The following is a 24,230-nucleotide window of genomic DNA, read 5'->3' on the forward strand; positions in this document are numbered from 1 at the left end:
TTCTGCCTACTGTGCAGGAGCTCTAGGTTCAAGCCTCATTTGGGGTGAGTAAGATACAAAAAGCAACTCTCCTTTCAGTGGAAAGGGGCCATAGTGTTTCTTCCTGCCCTTGGGTGGGGGGCTGGACTCAATGATCTCCCGAGGTCCCTTCCAGCCCTGATGTCTAGGAAATTAGCAAATCCCAGATGTGTCCTGCTTGCTTTCCTCACATAATAAGTTCAGGATCTGCACTCTCAGACTCTGTGGCTATTTGTCACAGAGGCTAAATGGGGTGAAGGACAAAGGGGCTTGGAAACTTTCCTGCTTCTCTGGCGGTGCAGATATTGGGACCGGCTGATCCAACCGTAAGGCTGCAGGGAGAGTTATGTCCTGCCTGGAACAGCGCGTCTTGGCTGCCAATTTTTTTCCACTCATCGGCTTCACTTTTAATCAATGAACTCGTCTAATCAATGGCAGAATATTATTTAAAAAGATTAATTTATTGGCCGGTCTTTGTGTTTGCAGAGATGAATCATGAAGCCAAATCAATCCTTATACATAAGATAGGGCAGAAGCTTGTATGCAATTCAGTTCAGACTCCACAAATTCCCCGCACCCGGTGAACCCACCCACGTACGTGCCGTATTCAGCCCGCTCCTGATTTTCCCCTCTGCGTGTTCATTGTGGCAGAGGGATAAGCTGGGGAGAGCACGACCCCTTTCCGAGCACTTTGCGTGACACGAGTTACGGGGCCTCTGACTCTTTGCAAGAGTCTGTCTCCAGACTGGGATAGCCCCAGCAGACGGGCTGGGGTCTGGATGGGCCTGAGGGACGGTGTCCTGGAGGTAATCCTCCCACAACATTGCTAGGACTGTCGGTAGAGGAAGCCACGGCCCAGTCTGCATCCACGGCTGAGCCAAAGGGGAGGCGATCTCTGCATCTTGCAGTCCTTCTTCCGCCAGCGCTGAGCTGGCATCTCTAAACCATTCCCAGATCCCTGCAGGAAGGAGCCCAGGGGGACTCTGAGCCTCGAGAAGCAGCTGTCTCCCACTCCCTCAAACAGCGGTTCTCAACCTTTTTCAGACTCAAGGTCCCTCTTGTTAGACCCAAGCCCCCCTCCGCCCCCTTGGAAAATGCCACTGACTGTAGGAAAAGACTAGATCCGTTCTCCTCTTGCAGAGACCTCAGAAGGACCACAGCAGGGCAGGATGCATTGAACACTGCGGATGCCTATTGGAAATCTCTGGGTTTCTCTCGTGTGATACCTCACAGTGCTACCATGCACCCCGTAGCACCCTTGAAAGGCTCATAGGCACCCCAGGGGGTTGGAAACCACTGCACTAGAAGCACCTTCCTTCCAAAGAGACATGGCTCTTTTCTTACGGCCAGGGCAGCACCAAGTCCCTTGCAGAGATATACCCCAAAGGCCCATCTCTCTGTGGGTGCAATTCTTGCCAGACCTTTGCTGTTGGCACGGGAGGGCTCGGATACGGTCATAGCACGGCGGGCCCTCTGCAAAGGCTCCCGCTTTGTTCCCCGCAGCTTGCACGATGCTTGGAGGAGCTAAATCCAATCCCCTTGCTCTGCTAATCAGGGAAGGAGCTGGGCTCCAGCCCCGCGGCAAGCTGTCACTCCAGGATGAGTCACCGCAGCACAGAGGCCCGCGTCTAATAGACATGGCCTCGCTGCTCAAATGCACTGGGCCGTGCCAGGAAGTTTTGCCCCCTTGTCCCCTCCGTCTTGTTCTCCTTGCTCCTTTTTCCTCCCCCTGCCCCTCCTGGCTGGCTCCCACCGGGCTCCTTGCAGCTGTAGCAAAGCCACTGCTTTGCTTTCCCGGTGCTGGAGCTCGGTGCAGGGAGGGGAATGGAGCCTGCTCCTGCTCAGCGGTTGCTCCGCTCCCATGCTTTCCTGACCGCAAACCCAGGGGAAGCAGGAGCCCATCGTGCCAATATTAGGCATGGCACATAGCAGAATGGCTCCTAGAGATGGGCCCACACATGCAAGGTGAGATGCATTTGTCTGCGAGATTGACTGCGTGTGTCTCGCCTAAGCATCGCAAGGGACTCGGGCACCGACTGGCCTCTCCGACTGTCTGCCACAGGCTCCTGCGGGCTGAAGTAACCGGGGTGGTTCCAGGGGGGTGCAGCTCACCCCCGCACCCGTTTTCATTCCTGCTCCACCCAACATTTAAAACCAAGTAGTGACGGCAGCATTTCTATTCAGACAGCAGCGAAGGGCCTCAGCTCAGCCCCCGATTCCTTCTAAACTCTCTGGTCCACGACCCTCTCTCCGTTTCTGAATGGGCTTTAATGGTTCTGCTAATCAAGCTGGCTTTTGTTCTGCAATTCTGCTGTCGCTAGCTGCTCCTGGTAATGTAGCTCCTATTTCTCAGCCCCGCAGGCTGCTTTTCACTCTAGCCACAAACATTAACTCACGTGTGGAAATAACAGTCCGTGAAACATGTGGTCAGGATGCTCAAGAAGACTAGATTTTGCTTTATGAATCTGAAAGAGATGTACATTGAATGACTCCAGGACGAATGCTATGCCTCTTCGATTATTTTTGCCTATTTTAGTGTGTTTCTGCGCACTACATGTGACGTAGCAAATGAATGTGCGCTCCAGCAAAATCATATTTGTTTTTGCTCGGACCGTAAACTGAATAATATAGTCTGAGGCCCCTAGCTTATGCATAAAGGTTCTTGTTTCTTTTTTAAGTGGAAGGAAAATATGCATCGTGGTATAGGTGGTGATGCACCACGCTATCTAGACCCCACTTTCCAAAATCCCAGATCCACCCCCCGGGAACAACCTCCATGGCTTGCAGCGCTGAATAGGAGGAGATGTGGGTGACTCCTCCAGGCGTGTGATAGACAAGGCCCTCAGATAACTAGGATGCCTGGCCTCTTCTCCGTGCCCCTGTGATGCAGGGCTGCCAGTCACCACAGTCCCTCCAGCTGGGCACGTCCCCAGCCAGCTGCCTCGTTGCACCCGCGGCCTGGGAAGTGCGAGAGCCGAACGCAGGATATCACTCGGCTCTAGGTCTGCCTTGCATCCTGCCAGGCGACAAACCAGCGCTGAAATGCTGATAGCTGTTGCCGTCGTGCTGGCAGTCCTTGCCTACAACTACGTGACACCTCCAGGTAGCAGCGTCCCCCTGCCCCGACGTAACTTCATGCCTCGCTGGTGCGGGCAGCCTGGGGTGGGATCGTTGGGTCTCCTCCGACCCTCAGCGCTGCCATCAGCCGGGAAGTGCCTCTGCTCCTTGCAGTGCAAAAGGCTTCTCTGCAAAAAGGATGCCTTCTTTGCAGCTGGGACAAACGCTTGAAGTCGCCCTTTGGCCAACAGGATGGGATCTTCCTAAGCTGGTCAAAGACGCGTGGGCTACGGCCCCAAAATCTGTGCGTGGGTGAGGACCGAGGGGATGACCCCAGGCTCCTAGCCACCCGGGCGGCCGCAGCGCGAAGCTGGAGGGGTTTCCCGTGCTGCTTGATTGCTCCGGGAGCCGTCAGCAGGGCTATTATGGATTCCCTCCTTCCTGCTAATCTCTCGCCACCCCACGGGTGTTAGCCTTCTGGCACCGGGCAGGTGGATGCGCCGACCCTGCTCCACCAAGACTGTCACCCCTCCTTATGTCCGCCTGCCCCTCGCTGCCTGGCGAGAGCAAAGCCATGCCCTGAAAACCAGGCAGTTGAAAGGCCAGTCCAGCCCTGGGAGCTCCTGTGTCGTGCCTGCCTGCGGTCGGGGGACCGATGGCAGATGTGACCAGCCCCCTGCCTCTTCGCGAGAGCTTTGTTTCAGCGCTGTCTGGAGCGCGGGGGTTTCTCGCAGGAAGGATTTGCTCAGGTCTTTCGGTCTGCCCTGCCACCCCCTCCCCAGACGCAACCCGACGCTGATCCCCGCTCCTGTCCCTGCGATGGCCGCTCGGCTCGGGTGGCTCCGGCTCTGCTTTCCGCCAGCGCCGCGCCAGACGAAGACGAAAGTGGTCCACGGGGGCACGTCTTTGTGTGCTGGTGTGTGTTTATAAAAGGCTATAAACCCCCTTGTCTGCATCCTCCTTCCAGATTCTCCGCTGAAAAGCTTCCTGTTGTCCTTGCTCGTCGCTGCAACTGCTGAGCAGCAGAAATAATTGTCTGGAATTTGATTTCCTCTCTGCTCTTTTACGGGCTGCGATTGTTTGGCTGCCGGAGCCTGATTCGCTCGCTGGAAGCCGCAGGTCTGTCCTCGCCTGCAAGCAAAATAATATCCCAGCACCCGGGCTGGGCTGGGCTGCGCCTGGCCGAGAAAGCTGCCTCGCGGAGCCGCCAAGCCACAGGCTGCAGTCTCCAGCCCCCCGCGCAAGCCGGTGTCGGGGAGCCGGGCTGTTCGGTCATGCTCCTGGCCCAGGGCATTAGGGCAACCGCAAGGTCCTCTTAAGCTTTTACACCCCACAACGTCCCATCCCAGCTGAAGCATCTCCCGCCGTCTTGCAGCAGCCAGAGGCTTAGGGCCAGAGGTTGCAAATGCAAGGAGGTGACCATCGGTGGCCATCGTTGCACTCCAGGGTGAACGCCCGTGTGAAACCGGGCCACGTCAACCAGCGCTTAGCCGTCCTCTGCAATGCACCGCCCCAGCAAGCCACGTGGGAAGGACCAGAGAGTCCGATTCACAGTTAAATAAGAGGTTGCAGTTTGCACGCGCGCACAAGTGCCCCTGGAGACGTGGCTGTGACAGGGGGTCACCAAGTGATGGCTCTGTCCAAAAGAAGGGATCACCCCGTCATCCCCCCACTCCCAGCCCCTGCCCCACTCCTGTCCGGGCTGCACTAGATCCTTAGTGGAAGGGATCTAGTGAGAGGCACAGGGTTGGCAGGAACGAATCTCTCCCGGCACAGACCGGTGGTGCCCGCCCGTGGCACCCTCACTGGGTGGGGAAGGATGTGCCCCTGCAAATGCCAAGACACTGGAGGACTTTGCTCCTGGCTTTGCGTGTGCTCCCCTGTCCCGCTGCAGGTCTGGCCCCAGCTCAGGCTTAGACTTGGAGGAAGGTTTGGCCCGCCGTGCTCTGACCAGTTGCACCATTTCTCCCACGTGGTGGCCAGCCCATACGGGTTTCACTGTCCGCCTCGGCCCCTCTTCTAGCCTGCTGTTTTCCTCCTGGTAGCTGAGGCTGGGGGTGGCCTGGGGTGGCACTTCATCTCCTGCTAAACGCCCTGCAGAGCTGCAGCGCAGGGTGCCTGCGGCGAGGCTGGCACCAGGCAGCGGGTCAGCATCCCCAGAGGCTGGGGCGTCCCTGGAGATGCAGCAGGAACCGGTGCAGGCTGTGCCAGCTTGCCGTGCCCTACGCAGCTCTTCTCGTGCCGCTCTTCTTGCAGGGATAGGGGAGGCCCTGAGGGGATAGTACCATGCTGCTTGCCTGCCAGGGATCCCTGCCGCCTTTCCTTCCTACCAAGCATCTTGTCTTTACAGTCGAGTCCCCCCCCCGTGTGCCACCCTCCATCATGACAGCTTTGACCCTCCTGCCCACCGCCGTGCTGCAAGGCGCCGGCAGAAGGTGGAAGTCCTGAGCACAGAGCAGGTGCCAGAGGCGCTCAGCGCCCTGCGTCCCTGGGGACCACTGTAGGGAGGGGAGGGGATCGCCCCAGGCTTCATCCATCACGGGTAGCGTGGGCCAGCTGGTTCACTTGCCGTACTAGAACAACGGGCAGCTGCGTACACATCTGTGATACACGGGTCACTTCTCCGTTCCTCTCAGGGGTGGATCCCGGGGGGCGCAGTGATGCATTTGCACATCCCACCTCCTACCCCCCTTTGATTCTTGCCCCACTCAAACTCTAAGACCAACTGCCTAGGAGGGGCAGTGGCATTTCTATTCAGGCAATATTACGTGTTAATTGACCTCATGGTTCATTATGGATTCCCTCCTTCCTGCTAATCTCTCGCCACCCCACCGGTGTTAGCAATCCTCTCCTCTCCTTTTTAAAGGTCTTGACATTTCCCTATTCAAACGATCCTTTCTTGTGTAATTGTGCTGTCTGTCAGCTGTTCCTAGTAATGTTTGTCTCCATTTCACAGCCCTGCAGACAGTTTTTAGCTCTAACTAAAAATCTTAACTCACGCGTGGTCATACAAACTCGGGTATAGAAATGACTGGCAGTGAAGTATTGGAGGCACTGCCAAGATGCTTAAGAAGGCTAGATTTTGTTTCATGAATCTGAATAAGGTCTCTACAGTCGACTATAATGGCTCCAGTACTGATGACACAGTATCTTGAGACTATTTTGGCTTGTTTCTAGTCTAGCGTGTTGTGTTGATTAAAACTTTATATATAATCTAGCAAATTAGTGCACATTCCACTAGTTATATCATATTTTCTCTTTGATCTTAAACTGAATAATATAGTGCTAGCCCCCTGGTGTATTAGTAAAGCATCTAGCTTCTCTTTAACTGGAGAAAAATATGTGTTGTGTTATGTGTTGATACATCACACCATCTGCACCCCGCTTTTCAACATCCTAGATCCTCCCATGGCTCCTCTAGTTGTTTTCCCAGGTTGTGGGAGCGAATGGCAGTGCTGGGGGGGTGATGCTTCTTGTTAGGGCTAGGCTAGCAAAGGGAAGAGCTGTGCTCACAGGGCTGTTTAGGACACTTGCTCAGTGGCTGAGGCCCATGCTATAATTGCATGGCACCCACAGATGCAACCTTCACTGCATAGGGAGCCTGGCATGCCCATGCAGTCAGCCCTTCTGCATGCACTCAGGTCCATTTGCCTGCACCAATGTGCTCATCAGACACCCTTCGGGCTTCGGTGCTCTTTTTGCTGCAACGGTGCGTCACGCTCTTGGCTCGTTGCTTCAGTCACCCTCGCCCATCCAGTCAGCATCCCAGGGCGACACAGACACGCAGCACAACTAGGCAGTCCAGGTTCTCGATCTCTAATCTCTGCCCTTGTAGAGCCGCCATCAATGTAGCGTTGATAAAGGCTGTGCATCTCGCAGCGAACACATGTCCCGGGCGGCATTGATGCCTCAGGTTGGTTTCCCCATCGCCTGTTCCACCCTGGTTTACCCAATTAAAAGCATGTTTCCATGTCTTGCCGTAGCAGGTCTACCTCCCTGTGTGGGTAGAACTGAGCCATCTTAGCTCAGAATAGCGACAAAAGGCAAACTTGCACTTGTGCTTTGTTTCCGTGCCAGGCGCATTGAAAACGTTGCGCTGGGTTCGCCCTTTTCTGTATGAGCTGTTAAAGGAGGTGGCAAAGGAAACAGCTTGGCAATACCTCTCTTTTTTGCTTTTTTTTCTGTTGTGTTTCTAATTGCCCCTTGCAATGTCAGCAGTTTACAGAATCGCTTTGCAGAAGCCCGGGCATGTGCAGAGTCAGTTCGTGTGCTACACACGCGCCACTCGGCTCGGATCTGTCTGGTCCGGTTCGGTTTGCAAAAAGAAAGGCTTGTTTGTCTTATTTTCCTACTGGACCATCTTCATCCTCAGGAGAGGTGTCAGATAAGCTTTCAAACAGAAAATGCCCTTCCTTAGGCCTGGAATAGAAGGAGATATGGCCCTAGCTGCAAGCTAGCTAGAAAAGTGGAGTTCAGTCCCTGGTCCAGGGGCAAAATTGGGCCCTGGTGCACTGCAGATCCCTCCCACCTGCCACCGTCCATGTGCCCTGCTTGTTCCCTAGTCTGCTCCTGCCACGAGGAGTGCAAACGGCGGGTTGGGCTTTGCACACCTTGCAAACACCCAGACGCTTCCCTTCCCATCTCTGAGCACAGTGTTCATGGAAGCCGGGGGCACGTGATGGTGGTTCCCATTTCGATGGGCTCTACCTGGATGTCTTTGACCGTACCCTGTGCGTCATGCCGGTGATGCTCAGCAAGGAGGGAGTCAGGGGCTTGCATGCCAGGCCTGGTAAACCAAGCATCTAGGGTATCATGCCTGGCTCTGCTGCTGCCTCGTGGCATTAGCTGCATAAGCTCTTTGCACCTCAGCCCTCCCCATCTGCAAACTGGGTGCACAACCTTTGCCCACCCATGCAACGTGCTCTGAGGCCTGCAGGCAAATTAGCTTTTCCTAAGTGCTGATTTTTTTATTTTTCCATTGGTGCTGCAGACTGGAGCTGCAGGTCGTCCTCAGCTCTGAGAATCCCTCCTGGCCGCGTTACCTGCCGTCAGCAGCGTTCAGAGCTCAAGTGCCTAAAGGCATTGGTCCCCTTTTGAAAACCGCAGCCAAGGGGGCTCCCCTCAGACCCTGTGAGTCAGGAACCTGGAGCCTGGGTTTTATCCCCCAGTGTTGCTGCTGCCTCTTGTCTGCATCATACCTGGTCAGTGGTGCATTACAAAGCAAACAAAGGGTTTTCCACCTCCCTCGCCCCCAGGTAGATGCATTCGGATCCAGGGAAGAATGAAGCCTGTCCCATAAGCACAAGGGCAGATGAGAACACCTCTGTGTGGGTGCCTGAAAAGCCAGAATATCTGAAGAGCTGGGGTAGGGAAACGCACGTCATTCAAGTGCCGACATTTGCCTTTGGAGCCGCGGCAGAGCTGGATTCCTTGCTTCAGGAGCCGGCTTTCTGCTAACGCATTAGCAGTCAGGAGAGTGAGGGAGTCGTATTGCAGCTATTGATCTGTGCTAGTCCCCTCTCCTCTCCACGGCAGTTCAGGTACAAGCATCTGCTTCCCCTCGTGCTACTTCGGCGCGCGCGGGGGTAGGCGACGGCATTGTAGCAACACCAAGGGATTGGAGACGGCGCTTTCCCCGTGGGGGAGACGCTGCCTCTGAAGTGGTCTGGGCCAGATTCACTTCTTGTGCCAACCGGCGCAGCATCCAGAAGTGAACGGCGCGCAGCCCCCTTCAGCCCGGGCTGAATCTGCGCCTCCGTACATCCTCTCACAGGGCAACTGAGCCCCCCGGGGTCCTGCAAGATTGAGATTTCCATTCACATGCAATAGGCTAAGACGGCGCCCCTGCCTGCTAGAGCAGGGGGCCGTGCAGTAAACACGCAGGGAGGCACGGACTCGCCAGCACCGGAGGTGTGCAAGAAGAGGTTGGTCAGGGATGATGTAGGCATAGCGAGGCCTGTGTTGTGCCAGGGGGATTTCCCATGCTTATGGGCTTTGCTGGTGCTCCCTCTTTTCTGCTACACTTGTCAAGGTGTTTCTGAGGTCTTGGGTGCTGGCTGCAGCCCCGGCTGGGGGCTTTGGGCCGTGCCAATGCTCCTGCTGAGACCAAAGCCAGAGGTTCCCAGCTAGAGGGTCTTGCCCCTCTGCTCAGGGTCAGGCTGATGCCACAGTTGGGATCTGGAAGGATTTTTACCCCTATGATCAGCCTGGGGAGAGAGATGCCTTCCTCCATAGATGTGGGGTGGCCCTGTCCAGGACCCCTCGCACATGTATTGACAGGAGGTCGGCTGCCGCGGCCCCCCTGCTTCCCTGCGGCAGGACCGGTGTTAGGTCTGTGTTGCGTCTGGGTTGATGGTTGTCTGGGATGGTTTGCATGGGGCCGATCCTGCCTCAAGCTGGGGATGGGACTAGATGTGAGCTCCCTTTTACCCTTCTTCTCTAGGATTGTGTGACTGCGAGGCTAGGAAAACTTCGGCTCACTCCTGGCATGGATGTGCATGTGTGCGACCTTGATTGGCCTCTGGCTGGCGGCTGCAATGAGTGACTTGATGAGTGGCAGCCCATCCACACGTCCTAGAAGGACATTTCTGTATTCAGGGAGAGGATTCCCATGCCGGCTCACGCAGAGCTGCGGATCCTCTGTTGGAAAGACCTCAGACCTCGAGTGAATTTTCTGTACCCAAAGCACATGAATGCCCAGCAATTTGCTGGGAGTTTCAAAACCTACACAGCCGCCTAGGTAAGAACTGCAGCCGTATTTGCAGATGTGAGCTATCCTTGAAAGTAGTGGGGCCAACAGTATCATTAGGGGACATGAGCTGGTGTAGCTGTATTGACTTGAATGGAGCTACACCACTTTACCCGGCTCGCCTAGGAAAGAGCATCTTCGATCTACAGGGGCACAGGTTGTAGTCGTGTTGGTCTAAGGACATAGACAAACAAGGTTCTCTGGGTAAATCAGATGCCTTTTATTAGACGAACTCAAAGGGCTGGAAAAATCCTTCTTAGCAAGCTTTTGGGTATAAATACCCTTCTTGGTCTATACGCACTCATCACCCATCCAGCAGGGGAAGGACAAGGAGCTGATTCCCCTTTGGCTCACATCAGCAATATTCCCATATAATGTTGTTGCCTTGTAGGGCACCACAGTTGACTGGTACGCATATAAATACAGGGCAAATCAGGCCCTGTCTTGGATAAAACAATCTGTAGGGTGGCCAGTGCAATCTGAGAGTATGTTTGGAAGTTGGCAGCTATAAGACACCCCTCCATCAGCTGGAAAAGGAGGAGAGGGATTGCTTGAGGGAACCCAAGCAGAAATTTTTGCAGTTCAACAAAGGAAAGTGCCAACTAACAATCAGGAAGCATTTCTTAGCAGCAAAGTTATTTTTCCAGGATAGCATCCCCAGGGAAATAATGGATACTCCATTGCTCGAAGCACCGGATAGCCAGTTGTCGGGAAAAAACTCACAACAATCAAGAGAAACGGATGCAGGGAGCTAATTTCCATCTCTAATTTCTCTGTCTTGTTTTCAGTTGATTTTGCGAGTGGAGGAGAGGCCCTGGGGCTGAGAACTGCTCACATGTTAAGCACAGTTGACGGATTGTTTGTTTTTCAGCTTGATGTAAAATCAGAGATTAGGTGCTTTCCTCTGCTGTGCTAAGGATTTATTCCTTTAATATGCCCATAGGTTGTGGGCTTTTGGACGAACACCTGCTGCGTACAAAATTGGGGTTGGTACGTGCGACTAGCAGTGCACCCTGCCCAACAATGTCATAACTCACACTGCTGGAGGAGCAGGCCATAAATCAGGTTTCTGCTAGGTTTGCAAAAAAAAAACCCCCCCAAAAAAACCCCAGAGGAATAAGGGGCCGCATCTCTCTGAATGTTTTACCAAGTCCTCGTTGGAGATCGTCGCTCTCTCTGGGCAGGCAGCAGTCTGCAGGAAGGGACCTTCATCCCAGTTGGTCCAGGAGGTTGACGCATGTCCCCTTTGCCCTCAAGAACAAGATCAGATTTCAGCCATTTGTCGATTATCAGGTCACAAAGGACCGTTGTGATTTTGTGCCCTGGCCTCCTATGTAACATGGGACGTATCGTGCCTGCTGGAGGACAGCCTTGAGCTCACCCATTCGCCTGGAGGCTGCCTCTCTTCTGTCCCATGTGGGTCTCCTGCGACCCCTCCTAGCTCTGGCCTTCTCGTTGCATGCCAGGTGACACGGGCAACATCTCTCACGTATGTTGGTTGTTCACCCTGTCGTAGAACAAGGGTGTGCAATGAATCCTAGACTCGTAGCAAAGGAGGGTGGGGAGGGACCACAGGAAGTCACATCTAGTCCAACCCCCGCTCCAAGCAGGACCAGCCTCAGCTACATCATCCCAGCCAAGGCTTGGTCGAGCCAGCTCTTCAAAACCAATGTTCTAGTTTTCCTTTTTTCCAAAAAAACCCCCAATACATCCTGCTCTCTGTGTGTTGGGAGGGGGAGGCCAAAAGTTATGGCAGGCACTTGGAGCTTGTGTGGTACTGCCACTAAGATGTTAGCCCAGCCCTTTGGCTAGAGGCCTGGAAACCATTCAGAAAGCACGTCTACACGTGCGCATTTGCTGCGCAGTGTCTGAAATTACTGAACAGTATGGGTGTGTGACTACACATGCGCACCCCTACTGCGCAGTAAATATGGCGCCTTATGCCAACTTGAGCGTAAATTTGATACCTGCATCACAAAGGTATTGAAATTATACCCGATTAGTTACTGTTCAGTAACGCATGTGTGGACGCCTCACTGCGCAGGAACACTTTAGTCCCAAGTCAGTGCACACACAGCATCTAAGGCACTTTAATGTCTGCACATGTAGATGCTGGTCTATTCCTGCTTACTGCACAGTAAATTTAAACTGGTGTAAATGCACATGGAGACACACTAAGAGTGAAGCAAAATCCCCAGACCTCAAGCTCAAGTTTGGGCAGATAGTTTAAATCCTTGGAAATCCATGCTCACTTCTTTTCTTCTCAGCCTCGCTACTTTTCTAACCAGCAGGCCCCACTTAGCCCAAAAACTGCCCTATTTTTTTGGTGAAAAGCACATTTTTTGAAATGTTTAAACTCTAGCCTCCTTTTGCATCAAATCCCACTCACGACAAAAACCCGGCGGCCAGCCGACAGGAGCCGGCTCGGGACGTAAATACTTATTTACGATTTTGCTGGAATTCCATGAAAAGTGACGTTTCTGGGTCACCCCGTGGAGCTGCACGAAGTGATTAACATTTTTGCATTAGAGCTGATAAAAAAAAGCATCAGTCTTGCCCAGCTCAGCTCGCCGCCTCCTGCAGCTCTATGACCCCAGCCCGATCCCCGGGAAATTGTGAGCACTTGCCTTTTGCTTTCACTGGCCTTTCACACGGGACAACAAGGAGGGAGAAACCCCCCGGCTGTATCCTCCCACCTCCTGTCCCGACACGGGGAGGGTCTGCCCTGCACCTTTAGTAACAAGGTGAAGATGGCGATTAGGCTGTGGGAGCGGGAGCTTAATCTGGAATAAGAAGCCTTGTGCCCCGCGTGCCACGGGGAGATCTGTCTGCCTTTCCCTCTCCTCCTTCCTGGGGACAATTTAATTCTGCCTCACGAGGTTTTGGGTGGGGGTATAAAAGGCAGCTTGCTCTCCCCACTCACAACCTGCCTCTCTCTTGCAGGGGGAGCTACTGAGCCCGTGTCGATGCGACGGATCGGTGAAGTGCACGCACCAGCCGTGCCTCATCAAGTGGATCAGCGAGCGGGGCTGCTGGAGCTGCGAGCTGTGTTACTACAAGTATCACGTCATTGCCATAAGCACAAAGAACCCCCTGCAGGTAAAGGTACTAGAGACATTTCAACGTCTATCTTTTTTCCCCCCTATTGCCGTCACTGGGGTATGCGTGAAGTCTCCCGGCGTGCCCCCTCTTGCACTGCGCACGGTGCCCGATGCACCCATTAGGGATGGGGTCTTGTGCATGTCCCCTGACTTTCCATCCGAGGCACATTCGGGGCTTTCTTGAGAGCTGTCTTGCTGACACCTAAAAGTTGCTGCGCAGGGGTGGGATGTTTGTATGACATGAATGCTAATGCTAATGCTAATGCCATGAATGCTAATGCTAATGATGTGAATGCTAACGGCTTGTATTCGTTCAACCAAATGGAGCCTTTCCCTGGAAGACGCCCAGTGCTGTGAAGGATAGTGTCCTAGCTTGATGCTGGTGCAGGATCTGAGGTCTGAGACCCAGATTTCAAGCTGGGGAATTAGCAAAGCTCCCTTAAAGTCAGATGGACAAATGCCCATTTCCCAAGCTTCAAAGGCGCATTTTAGGAAGCCTTTTGTGGCTCTGTTTAAACACTGGGCAGCTTATATCATAATCATAAAGAGCAATGAAGCGATAGCATCACAATCACAGAGATTTCAGCCGGGTGCTGGAGTCGGGGGGGAACAAGGGACCTTGGCAATGCAAGGTGTTCACGCTCTGTTTCAGGCTTCACAAACATGGGGGCTAAGCACAGAGCTCCTGCTTAAAAAAGAGGAGGTATTGGACTGAATAGCTACTACATGTGCATTCATCCCCAAGCGCACAGAGACCTATGTGCTGGAAAGACACCCACGGCTGCACCCGCGCTCTCGCCAATTCTCCCCCAAATTCATCCCGTCCGTGCTTGTGTGTTCCACGCACACCCGAGCCCACACGTACGGGCCCGCGCGTGACCTGCACACGCATGCCGGTTGCATTACAGGCCGTGCACTAAAAGAACAAACTGCTGGGTTTGCTCGGTAGTGCTCTTGCTCCGTGGAAGATAGAGGCTTGGTCTTTAAATGTCTGGAGGACACGGCTCGATCTGCTTAACCCCTCGACGGCTGACTGAGGAAGAGGCGTGGGGCAGGGTTTCCCATGGCCTCGTCCAGTTGCATTATGGTGAGGGCAAAGTTATGCAGATACGCAGTGTCCCTGGCTTGTCTTCCTCACACCAGGGAGATCAGAAGTGCTGTTTATCCAGGCAGAGACAATGTGGGCTTTCCCTCAGCCCATTAGCCTGCCTCTGTTCAAGGGGGGGGCTGGACCACTTCATGGGGGGGTGGGAGAAATAAGTCATAGGTTCATAGAAAATGAGGGTTGAAGGGACCTCGGGAGGTCACATCGAGTCCAACCCCCTGCTCCAAGCAGGGCCAGCCCCAACTGCATCATCCCAGACAAGGCTTTGTCTTCCTGGGTCTTAAACACCTCCAAGGATGGAGAGTCCCCCACCTCTCTGGGCAGCCTGCTCCAGTGCTTTACTATGCTCCTCGTGAGACCTTTTTTCCTAATATCCAACCTCAACTCCCCTTGCTGCAGCTTGAGCCCATTGCTCCTTGTCCTGTCGTCTGCCCCCACTGAGACCAGTCCAGCTCCGTCCGCTTTGCAGCCCCCCTGCAGGGAGGTGACGGCTGCTATTCAATCCCCCTCGGTCTTCCCTTCTGCAGGCTGAATCAGCCCATTTCCCTCAGCCTCTCCTCACCAGTTCTGTCCCCCAGACCCCAAACCATTTTCATTGCCCTGCACTGGACTCTCTCCAATGTGTCCACATCCTTTCTGTCGTGGGGGCCCGCAGCTGGACACCGGACTCCAGATGTGGCCTCCCCAGTGCTGAACAGAGGGGAAGAGTTGCTGCCCCCAATCTGCTGGCAACGCTCCTCCCAATGCAGCCCAGGATGCCGGTCGCCTTCTTGGCACCAAGGGTGCACTGCTGGATCCTGTCCACTTTCTTGCCCCCTGTCACTTTTGTGCAGCAACAAACACAACTGCTTTTCATAGAAAGGTGGGCTGGCAGGGCCCTTGGAGCATCTAGCCCCCTGCTCAAGGCAAGATCCTCCCTGTCTGAACAGGCCCAGTAGGCTGGATTGGAACCAGTGCCTTCAAACTGGTGTAGCCCCCCCAGGTGCTAACAACAGCCAGAGCCCCTGGTGCTCAAACCATGTTATGTTTAGAGCCCAGACAGTCCCAAGCAAGCTCAATGGCACAAAATTGCTCTCCTTTGCGGTTCAGCACATACATCACACACGTGCATGTGCCCTGCGTGTGCCCCATGTTTCACTGACACTCTTCACGTGTGATTTGAGGGCAGCGCCGCACGCGCAGCACATGCATGAGAAGCTGTAGCAAGAGAGCAGTGCTCATATTTAATTTAAGAGGATCCTGTCCAACCCCTGTAGCAATGCTTCCACGTTCCTGCATGCGCCGTGGTTAAATCAGCCCCCTGGCATTAGCTGCCGGGATCCCCCAGTGCTGCGAGCTGATGCCTGGGGGCGGCGAGCGTCTCAAGCTGCCGCGGCCGGGGCGGAGGGGTCAGCGGGAGGAGAGCGCTGCAGACGTACATGATAGCTTTAGCCCTTTCCCCCCGCACTGGGTTGGGGGGGCTGTATCTGGGATGAGATCTATGGGCGTTTCACCGCACGCAGCAAAGTGGTGCCAGGAACCATAGGAAACCCCAAAGCAATTCGTCTGGGACCCCAGACTGGATGACCTCAGGGGTCATCTCATCCCAAGCTCGGCACAGATGGGGGGGTTGCTGTTCCTAACCCGACCGAGCTGCTTCTTGCGGGGGGAAATAGCACTTCTTTTTCACTCCCAAATCAACATCCTGACGGTCACTGGTCCTGCTTTGAGCAGGTGGTCCTGCTTTGAGCAGGGGGTTGGACTAGATGACCTCCTGGGGTCATTTCCAACCCTCTTTTTCTATGTGGGGAAACTGAGGCCAGGGGTGTTGACATGACTGGCCCATGGTCAGGCAGCAGGGCAGTGGCAAAAGCTAGAATAAAACCCAGGTTTAAGGCTCTTACCCAACACACGGCCTACCACAGGTCCCTCCTGCATTGCACTGTGTATCTAAGAGCTGAATCTGGTCCTTTGCTGAACAAAGCTCCCAGGTCCAAAACCCTTCCCGTTTTGGATTTGGACACTGTGTAATGGGTGGCCCATTTTAAAGCTGTGCAAGGCTGCTAGGTTTGAGACCCTGGAGCCGTAAGAGGTGGCTCCGCTGCGGTCAGCTGGAGTTGGATCTAGACACACCGTCTGCTTGGCACGAGGGCTGCTCTGCCCCCATCCAACCGCGTGTGTGAGCTGGGGGTATCAGGCCTCACACCTGTCTCCAGGGCAAAAACCCCAGAGAAATGGGGGGGTTTTCCCTGCTCCCAGCAAAAGAAGCTGGTGCCTTCACAGCCATGCGATCTAAGCTGCCCGGGGTCAAGCGCATTTTGCTTGGGCTTCCTCCAAAGAAAGAGAAGGAAAAAAACCCCCATCCTGTAGAAGACAATAGAGGGAAGATTCCCGAAACTCTGGGAAAACCACGATGCGATCGTGCAGCGTGTTAGCCCGTGGCAAGGGACCTGCTGTATTGTCCCCGGAAAAGCCCCGACTCTATCGCTCTCACCAGATCCAAAGGCCGAACCTCTCTGTCTTGAGGCCCAGGGAAGCTGCTGAGACTGGAAGTTGTTAGAGCGGCGAAAATAAACCGAACGGATGGATGTCAGGGTGGGAGCGCGCCGCGGGCGTTTCTAGGAAGCCGCCTGGCCGCAAGAAGGCACGGTGATTTTCTTCGGTTCAATACGTGGCGTGACCCTGCAAACCCCGAGACCCCTGCAGCCGCTCCGGGGTGACGTGCCTCGAGCCCCACGGTGGCAGCCGTTGTTTCACCATGACGCCTGGCGGCTCCAGCCGGAGCCCCCGCTGTGTGGACGACAGAAAACCCAAGCCACGGGGAGCCTGTTTGGACGCCCATGCTGCCGCTTGCTCTGAAAAGCGGGACGCCGGGTTTGCTCCGGAAGAGCCCCGCGGGCGGCCCGGGTTATCCGCAGCGCTTTCCACGCCACGGGCAGCCCGCGCGCGCCGTGCCGTGTACAAGGTGCGGCACTACCATCGCACGGCGCTCGCCGAGCGTGCGACCGCGGTTAGAGACAGAGGAAATGGCCCTGGCTTATTCTCGTTGCCTGACAGACTCCCTCGCTTCCGACTTCCCTCCTCTGGGCTTTGTGAGCGACTGGTATTTTAACCTTGCTATTACGTGAAACAAGTGTTGAGGGGGCTTTCTTTTCATTTTGGCATCTACGGTTGTGCGTTCGAAACAAGAGCGGCAGGATGACTAAAAAAGGGTCGCCCCCGTAGGAAGGGGATGCTGGCAAGAGCTTCAACTCGCGTGTACCAGTGACCTGCAAACAGGGAGGTGTCGTGCCCGTGCGGGCACGCATGCACGCGCACACGGAGCAGCCCGGGAGGCCGGGTGGGAAGGCAGTTCGCTACGCCCTCGCGACAGGGACTTTACGAGACACGGGCCACGTCTGCACGAGACGCTACTGCGCAGCCTTGCAGGGCGTGAGCCGTGACGCGACGCGACTGCGCGGTAGTAACGAGCTAGTGCGCGGTCAACGTCACCGCGATGCCGTGCAGAGGCGTGACTGCGCAGTAACACCCGTCATCTAGTACTTGGGTATCCGTTCCTACTGCTGTCCGGTGGGTGCTAGTCACAGGTAATAAGGGCTACGGGAAGGTCCCACGTGCGGCCGCTGGTGTGTTGCGGTGCGCTGGCTCCCTGCTGGGGTGGGCTGGATTTGAACCCTGCAGCCTGGACGGCCGCCAAGAAGCAGGCTGTGGCCTGCCTGGCACACATGCAACCCTGGAAATGCAGCACCGCAGCCTGCTCGAAGCAGCACCTCGCACTCGGCACCGCCGTGCCTGCGCAGGTCGGCCGTGGAGGGCCTGCTTTCTCCCTCCCTTTAAAGGCCTGCTGCCAAGACCAGCGTTGCGGTCTGCCGGCAGATGGTGAGCAGCCCGTCTGCCGCCTCCCCTTGAGAATGAAATGAGGCAGGAGGATTTGGCTGGCGCGGCGACGGCGAGACCGGCTTGGCGTCCGGCAGGCTGCTGTCCGGGTTCCCAAGTGAAGATATAGGGCAAGGGAGACCGAACTCCTTCTGTCCACACCAGAGCAGCAGGGCCGGCGCGTCTGATGCTGGCCCTGTACCCCGAGCCTTTGGCCACGCTGCATGGAGCCAGCTGGAGGAGGAGATGGGAAGCGTGACGCTGGCATCTGCCTGGACGGCGGCCCCGTGGTGCGCGCAAGGAAGGCCGGTAGCAGCGCTCGGGGTCTGGAGTGGGGGCTGTCGGTGGTTTTCCCCGCGCTGGGGAAGGGAAGCCAAGGGCTGCCGCCAGCACACAGGTCTGTGGCCATCGTTTCCGTGCTGGTTCAGTCTCTGAGAGCCTCCATCGCACGCAGAGATCATGTCCCTTGTCTCCCCTGCCTTTTGGGAAAGGTGGGAAGGTGTGGAAACTCAGTCTCAATCGCTCTCCGGTGCACTAAATTTCCTACAAGAAACCCCCCTGTGGCTTGCCCTCGCCCTCCTGTGCTAAATGCAGGCTGCCCCATCCCCTCTGCGAGAGGCAGACCAAGCCTGAGCCCTGGCCCCAAAGCTGGTGGGGTGAGTGGGGGGGGGCAGCTCACCATTTCAACACCAGTCTTTACAGGGAAACAGCAAGACGTGTCCCTCACCAGGGTAAATCGCGTCCCTGCAGTGGGAGTAGTGGAGGCAGTCTGTATTTCCTTAGGGGCCGTGCATATCCACGCTGTAGCAAACCAGTTCCCCATAGGGAGCAGGTTTAGCATCACTGCTCCTTTAGAAGTGGCTTCACCTGTCTCCTGGTGCAATGCACACATCACACGCCTGGTGCAAAAGGGAGCCTGGCCACCCCCGCTTGCCACGTCTGTAGTGTGTCCTGGGGGGATACGTTACCTCCACAATGATCCTGCCTTGTGCTGCAATCCTGGGTCGCAGCTGGGATGGGGGACGTCTGAGCACAGTCTTGGTGACACTGTCAGTGTGCTTGGTGGCACTTGCTCGTGCCTCACCGTGGTGGCGTCTGGCTGAGGCATCGGTCGGGGGCCGTTTCCACTCCCTTTGCCCGTGTCCGGGGAGCAGGGGGGTCGTTCCCGTTGGAGTTCATTCTCTCTCTGAAGTCTCAGCCGGACGCAGGAGTTTTGCTCGTCTCCATTTCTAGGACGTGGCGCACTGTGACTGTGCCAGGTTGCTCCACCCCAGAGACAGCCGCACACTGGTGGTGGGCAAAGCAACCCATTTGAATAGCAAAGCGCGTTGGGATGGAAAACCACGAGGCAGGGTTGGGGGGAAAAAAGCAATCGTCCACCAAGGAACTAATCTCCTTTCTTTTTCCTTCCTTCCTCCCCCCGCTTTCTTTGCCCCTCGACGTTGCCTCCGCCTCACCCCCTGCAGTGGCAGGCCATCTCTCTGACCGTCATCGAGAAGGTTCAGATAGCGGCGGCCATCCTGGGGTCCCTCTTCCTCATCGCCAGTATCTCGTGGCTCATCTGGTCGACCTTCAGTCCTTCCGCCAAGTGGCAGCGCCAGGACCTGCTCTTCCAGATCTGCTATGGGATGTATGGCTTCATGGACATTGTCTGTATAGGTGGGTGAACGCATTTCTCCGGCGCGGGGATGCGCCCCGCCGGCTCCCTCCGCAGACAGCGAGCGTCGCTGCCCCTTTCCTTAGTCGTGCCCCCTTCGCAGACGCAGCCCAAACCTGCAGGTCCCATCCGCCCAGAGGCGTTTTACATTGGCCGGGGAGGTGTGAGCGTGCAAGCCCGAGTGCACACCGGGCTGCCTGGTGAAACGGCGTCCGCTATAGCACTTCGCTTTTCAGCTGTGCAAAAAAGTGATGAGAATTGAGTTGCTTAAGCAAATTAGCTCTGAGAGAGAGGGGAGGGGCCGCTTGTCTTCACCCCCAGATACTCATCGTGTCCCTTGGCTTAGTGAGGCCCCCAGTTGGCTTCGCTGGGGCTCCTTTGGCAACACACAGCGAGCCACCTGATACCCACGTAAAGGGACATGAAAACAGGGCAGAGCGCAAGCCAGGGACACGTCGCGCAACGCCGGGCCATCCTGAGATGACGCTGTGCGTGCAAGGTCTGGGCCTTGCAGCTGGGGCCCCAGTCGTCTGTGCTTTGCCAGCTGTAGTGGGGACCTTGCTTCCCAGGGAAGGGTGCAGCCCTGGCCTGAGTGCTCGCAGGGGGAGGAACCGGCTCATGTGGCCGCAGGAGATCCTCCACGATCCATCCCGTCAGCAGTTTAGCGTCCATGTCGTGTGGTACCGCAGGTCTTATTAGCACGGTGGATGTGCCCTGCTCCCCTGCAAACACCCCTGGGGCAGTCTGCTACGGCTAAGCCTTTGCCTTGAGCCCTGCGATCACCCCGATTGCAGTTCCAGGCTCGACCTTGGCTCCCACCTTCCTCCTGGTCCCATGCCGGGCTTTCCCCCATCCAAAACCCTGCTCCAGCGATAGCTCCAGATTGCCCCTGCCCGTGCAAGGGGGAGAACGGGGGTTTCTGTGAGCCAGGAAAGCAGGCAGAGAGGCATGAACTCCGGAGAGCAACCGGACAGGGCAAGGGCAGTCTGCAAAGGAAAAAGCCCGTGAATCCCAAGACTTCTGGCTTGGGGGTGGGAGGGAAGCTGAGGTCCAGCAGGAGAGCGACGGCGAGTCTGAGTCATGGCTTGTTCCACCCACGGGGACCTGAACGGTGACCGTGCCGTGAGCCGGCCACGCAGGGCAAAGAGGGGCCAGGCAGATGGAGGCACCTGGGCAAGGGCCAGGGAGGGGAGAGAGCTGGAGGTCACTGGCAGGTGAGCAGGAGCTAATTAGGTAACAGTGCGATGCCCCAAAGGGCACGTGACGGCGGAGAGAGAAAGGGGGATTCACGTAGCAAAGCCACCAGACGAGAAGCTGCAGAATCACTGGATAGAAACGGCCACGGTCCAACCTGGCCCCGTCGTGGGGGAGCCGCTATTGCAGCAGCTCCAGAGCTCCCCAGTTTGCCCCGGGGAGTAGCTGGGGTGCACGCGTGGCTGCAAACCCCTCCATCTGCACAGCCCTGTGCCTGCAAGCGCCTGCAGCGCGAGAGGATCGTGGCCTCCGGGGCGAGGCTGCGTCTCCGGGTTGTTCCCGCGGCTGCCGACCACGCGCTCCGCTTCCCATCGGGGCTTTTCGGTCCTCGGAGGCAGTGATTCTTGGAAGAGGGCGAGCCCAGAGTGGCTGGTGAGCCTCAGGAAACGCGTGAGGACCCAGAGATCCTACTGGGGTCACGCTCGCCGCGCGGCATCCCCCTGCCCTCTCGGAGGCCTGTCGTCCCCCGACCTGGAGCAGAAGCCGCTGAGCCTGGCCACAGCATCACCACCTTCCCGAAGAGGGAGGGAAGCCAGGGCACCCTACCGAGACCAAAAGCGCCATCAGCTCTTTCGGCCACGTGGCTGGACGGATCCTGCAGCAGCCTGAGGCCCCAGCATCAAAGCCCAGCCCGCTGGGTCGGTACCCACGCAGAGAGAAGGGCATTGCCGCTTGGCTCATTGACGCGGGAGTCTTTCCTGGACGGTCTCTCGTGCAAGTATTGACCCTGCTCTCAGCTACCGAGGTGGCGAACTGCCAGCAGCCCCCGCGTGTGAGAAGGGATTAGCCGGTGCTATTCCTGTCCCCGGCTGGTAAGGGAATCCGTCAAGGGCAGGGCACGGCCAAGGAGGCAGGGACCGTCACATCCTTATCAAGCCTACATCACTTCACAAGCAAGGGAGGGTTTGTCTGCCTGCAGACATCAGGGCAGGGGTGTCCCAGGGACCCTCGCTCGGGGCCTTTGACCCAGCGAACACCCGGGGAACGCGTGAAGGGGACGGGGCGGACGGGCAGGGAGAGGCGCAGGGCGATTTCCAGCAGACACGGCCTTCGAGAGGGTTATCCGGCGGGCATGCACATAGGGAGAGCGAAACAGGAGCTGGATGAAGCATGGCAGGGACCGCAGCAGCTTGGAAACTGGCTGCGGATCCTAAACGAAAGGGCGCGTCGGGATTAGCCGTTCCCCTCTCCCTCATCATGGCACCACCGGGCACTGAAGCGTCTTCGGGGGTCACGCGGGCATCTGTTGAACGACGAGGAGCTAATGAAAGAGCAGCAAGGCCCAGGGCAGAAAACCCCCAAAGGGAAGCTGCGTTTTGGGAGGCTGATTAGCGGATCAGGCGAGCTTCCCTTTAACGAGGCTGCCGGGGGCTGGTCCTGGATTTAGCGTCGGCATAGAGGGGCATTCACGGGGCTGCAAGCATCCATCAGCTCCCCACACTTTGTTTCATCCCAGCCGGCGTGGCTGCCCACACCTCGCTCCTACGAGCGCCGGATCCTCGCTGTCTGAAGCTCTCCCACCTTCCTCGGCAGTCCGGCCCTGAGCGGATTTGCCTTCGCAACAGCCAGCTCTCTGCAGCTCAATAGCACGCCAGACAAGCAAAGCGAGGCCATTCATCCTGCCACCGATCCCCGCTGGCATGCCATAGCAATCCATTACAAGCCAGGAAGTGTGTGCCCGCTGTTTTTAATCCCAGCTGCCAGCCAAAATAATCAAAGGCATCCAGTACGTCTGACGGCATCTGTGTGCCACCGTCGGTAATAACATCAGGAATCAATAGCCAATTAAAACTGATCCGCCGCGCTTGATCTTTCATAGCGCGATGGGAATGGTAATTAATGAAGCTTCATGGAGACCGTCACAATTCAGGCTTCCTGTCAGGGCTAATGTGGTTTCATTGTAAGCGAGCTCAAAGGAAGCGCGGGGCCGGCGCGGGCTGCGCTCACTTCCGCTCGCACCCTCGAAGGGGTTTAGGTGCCTCGTTCCCCCCCAGATCAGCGATGTACCTCGGCGGCTCGCCTCTAGCCCCTCTGCACCTCACACCGGGCTCGTTGCAAGCAAAGCCGGCCGAGCCATCCTGAGAACGATTCCAGGGGCGACATCGAACGCGAGCGTGCGCGGTCTCCGCAACGCAGCCTCCCCGGGGCTGGTCCGTTCGGTGCGAGTCAGGCCTCTCTGGGTCTTGGCTACAAGTCTGCAGGCGAGCTCCACGCTGGGAAGGCCCCAGTGCCTCTACAGCCACCTTTGAGCCTTTGGCAGGCTGGAAAACAGGCCCCAAAAAGGGCCCGGAGCAGCCACCCTGGGTCTGAAGCAGTTCTGGGGACTCAGGCGGCCAAGCCGCGATGCTCTCGGTCCTTACTGGAGCGGTACAGAGACGCCTGGACGTGTTATGCTCCCTTGCAAGTCCCAGGACCAGAGGTGTCCCGAGAGGGATCTCCCAGCAAATAGCTGCAAAATGGAGCCATCAGGCAAAGGAGACCGCTCTGTTTGCGTTTCCTCTGTTCCTTCATCTGAAATAATGTCTGCACTGAGACATCTCTGAAAACCAGCTGTGGGGAAGGGGGATAGAGCCTGCCTGTAGCCATTGCCCCTGTCCTGTCCCAAGGGAGGATCCCCAGGTTACACAGCCGGCTTGGATCTTGCATGGCCCTCGTGCACAAATGGGCAGGGCCTGGGGTCTCCGACCGGGTCAGGCAGCTAGAGAGGAGGAGAGGAGTGTGGGCAAGGCTGTGACCCCTGCTTGTGGCATGCCCAGGCTGCGTGTGTGTCATGGGCTTGTGACCCATTGCAATGCCCGCAGTAACTCAGTAATACTGTTCGTCTCGGTGCGGTGCCAGACTCCGTAGCTCGGTTTTATCATGGCTAACGCTTGGTGGTCTCTGCTTTTACGGGTCACCGTGCTGGTATTCACTGAGGACAAAAGAATTAGCGTGCCCTGGAGATGTCCAGCTGGATTCAGCGCATGCTGCACTTCCGAGGAAGATGGAGGAAAAAAATAAGTGCTGCACGGACATAAACGGTCCCGTGTGACTGCGCATTGCTGCCATGCATGGGCAGAGTCCTAAACGCTTGTCTGTGTGTCATAGGTCCTGTATTGTGAATGGAGATTCATTCCCCTTTGGCACACTGTGCCTTCCTTGTATGTGATATTAGGCTGCAAAAAACAAGACCTGGTGATGATCTGCTAGGACATCTGCCCTGGGAACCTGAGCTATGCCAGGCTGCTTTGCCCAGCCGATTTTGCTGTTACAACCTCTGTCCTTGTGTCCAGTGCAAACACACGTTATGATAGGCCTGGGCATCCCTCCGCTGGGTTTCTACCAGGTGTGGAGCTGGAGTCTGGCTGATCCTGGCCACTATCCTGGCCACCAGGATAGAGACTAAGAGGTGATTTGGCTGTCCCAGGAGAGTCCAGACCAGGACAGCCTACTTCC

At 56.4% G+C, this 24,230-nt stretch overlaps 1 protein-coding gene across 1 annotated transcript in view; it reads left to right on the forward strand.

Annotated features, from left to right (window-relative positions):
* MARCH4 (membrane associated ring-CH-type finger 4) overlaps nt 1–24,230 on the forward strand; it is a 52,006-nt gene that overhangs the window by 11,987 nt on the left and 15,789 nt on the right. Inside the window, exons 3-4 of the mRNA XM_019553560.1 lie at nt 12,767–12,922; nt 19,351–19,543. Of these exons, the coding sequence (XP_019409105.1) occupies nt 12,767–12,922; nt 19,351–19,543 (349 nt within the window). The remainder of the gene's footprint in view (nt 1–12,766; nt 12,923–19,350; nt 19,544–24,230) is intronic.

The sequence above is a fragment of the Crocodylus porosus genome, unplaced genomic scaffold, assembly GCF_001723895.1.
Source record: "Crocodylus porosus isolate Cpor-Errol unplaced genomic scaffold, CroPor_comp1, whole genome shotgun sequence".
Classification (NCBI taxonomy): Eukaryota; Metazoa; Chordata; order Crocodylia; family Crocodylidae; genus Crocodylus; species Crocodylus porosus.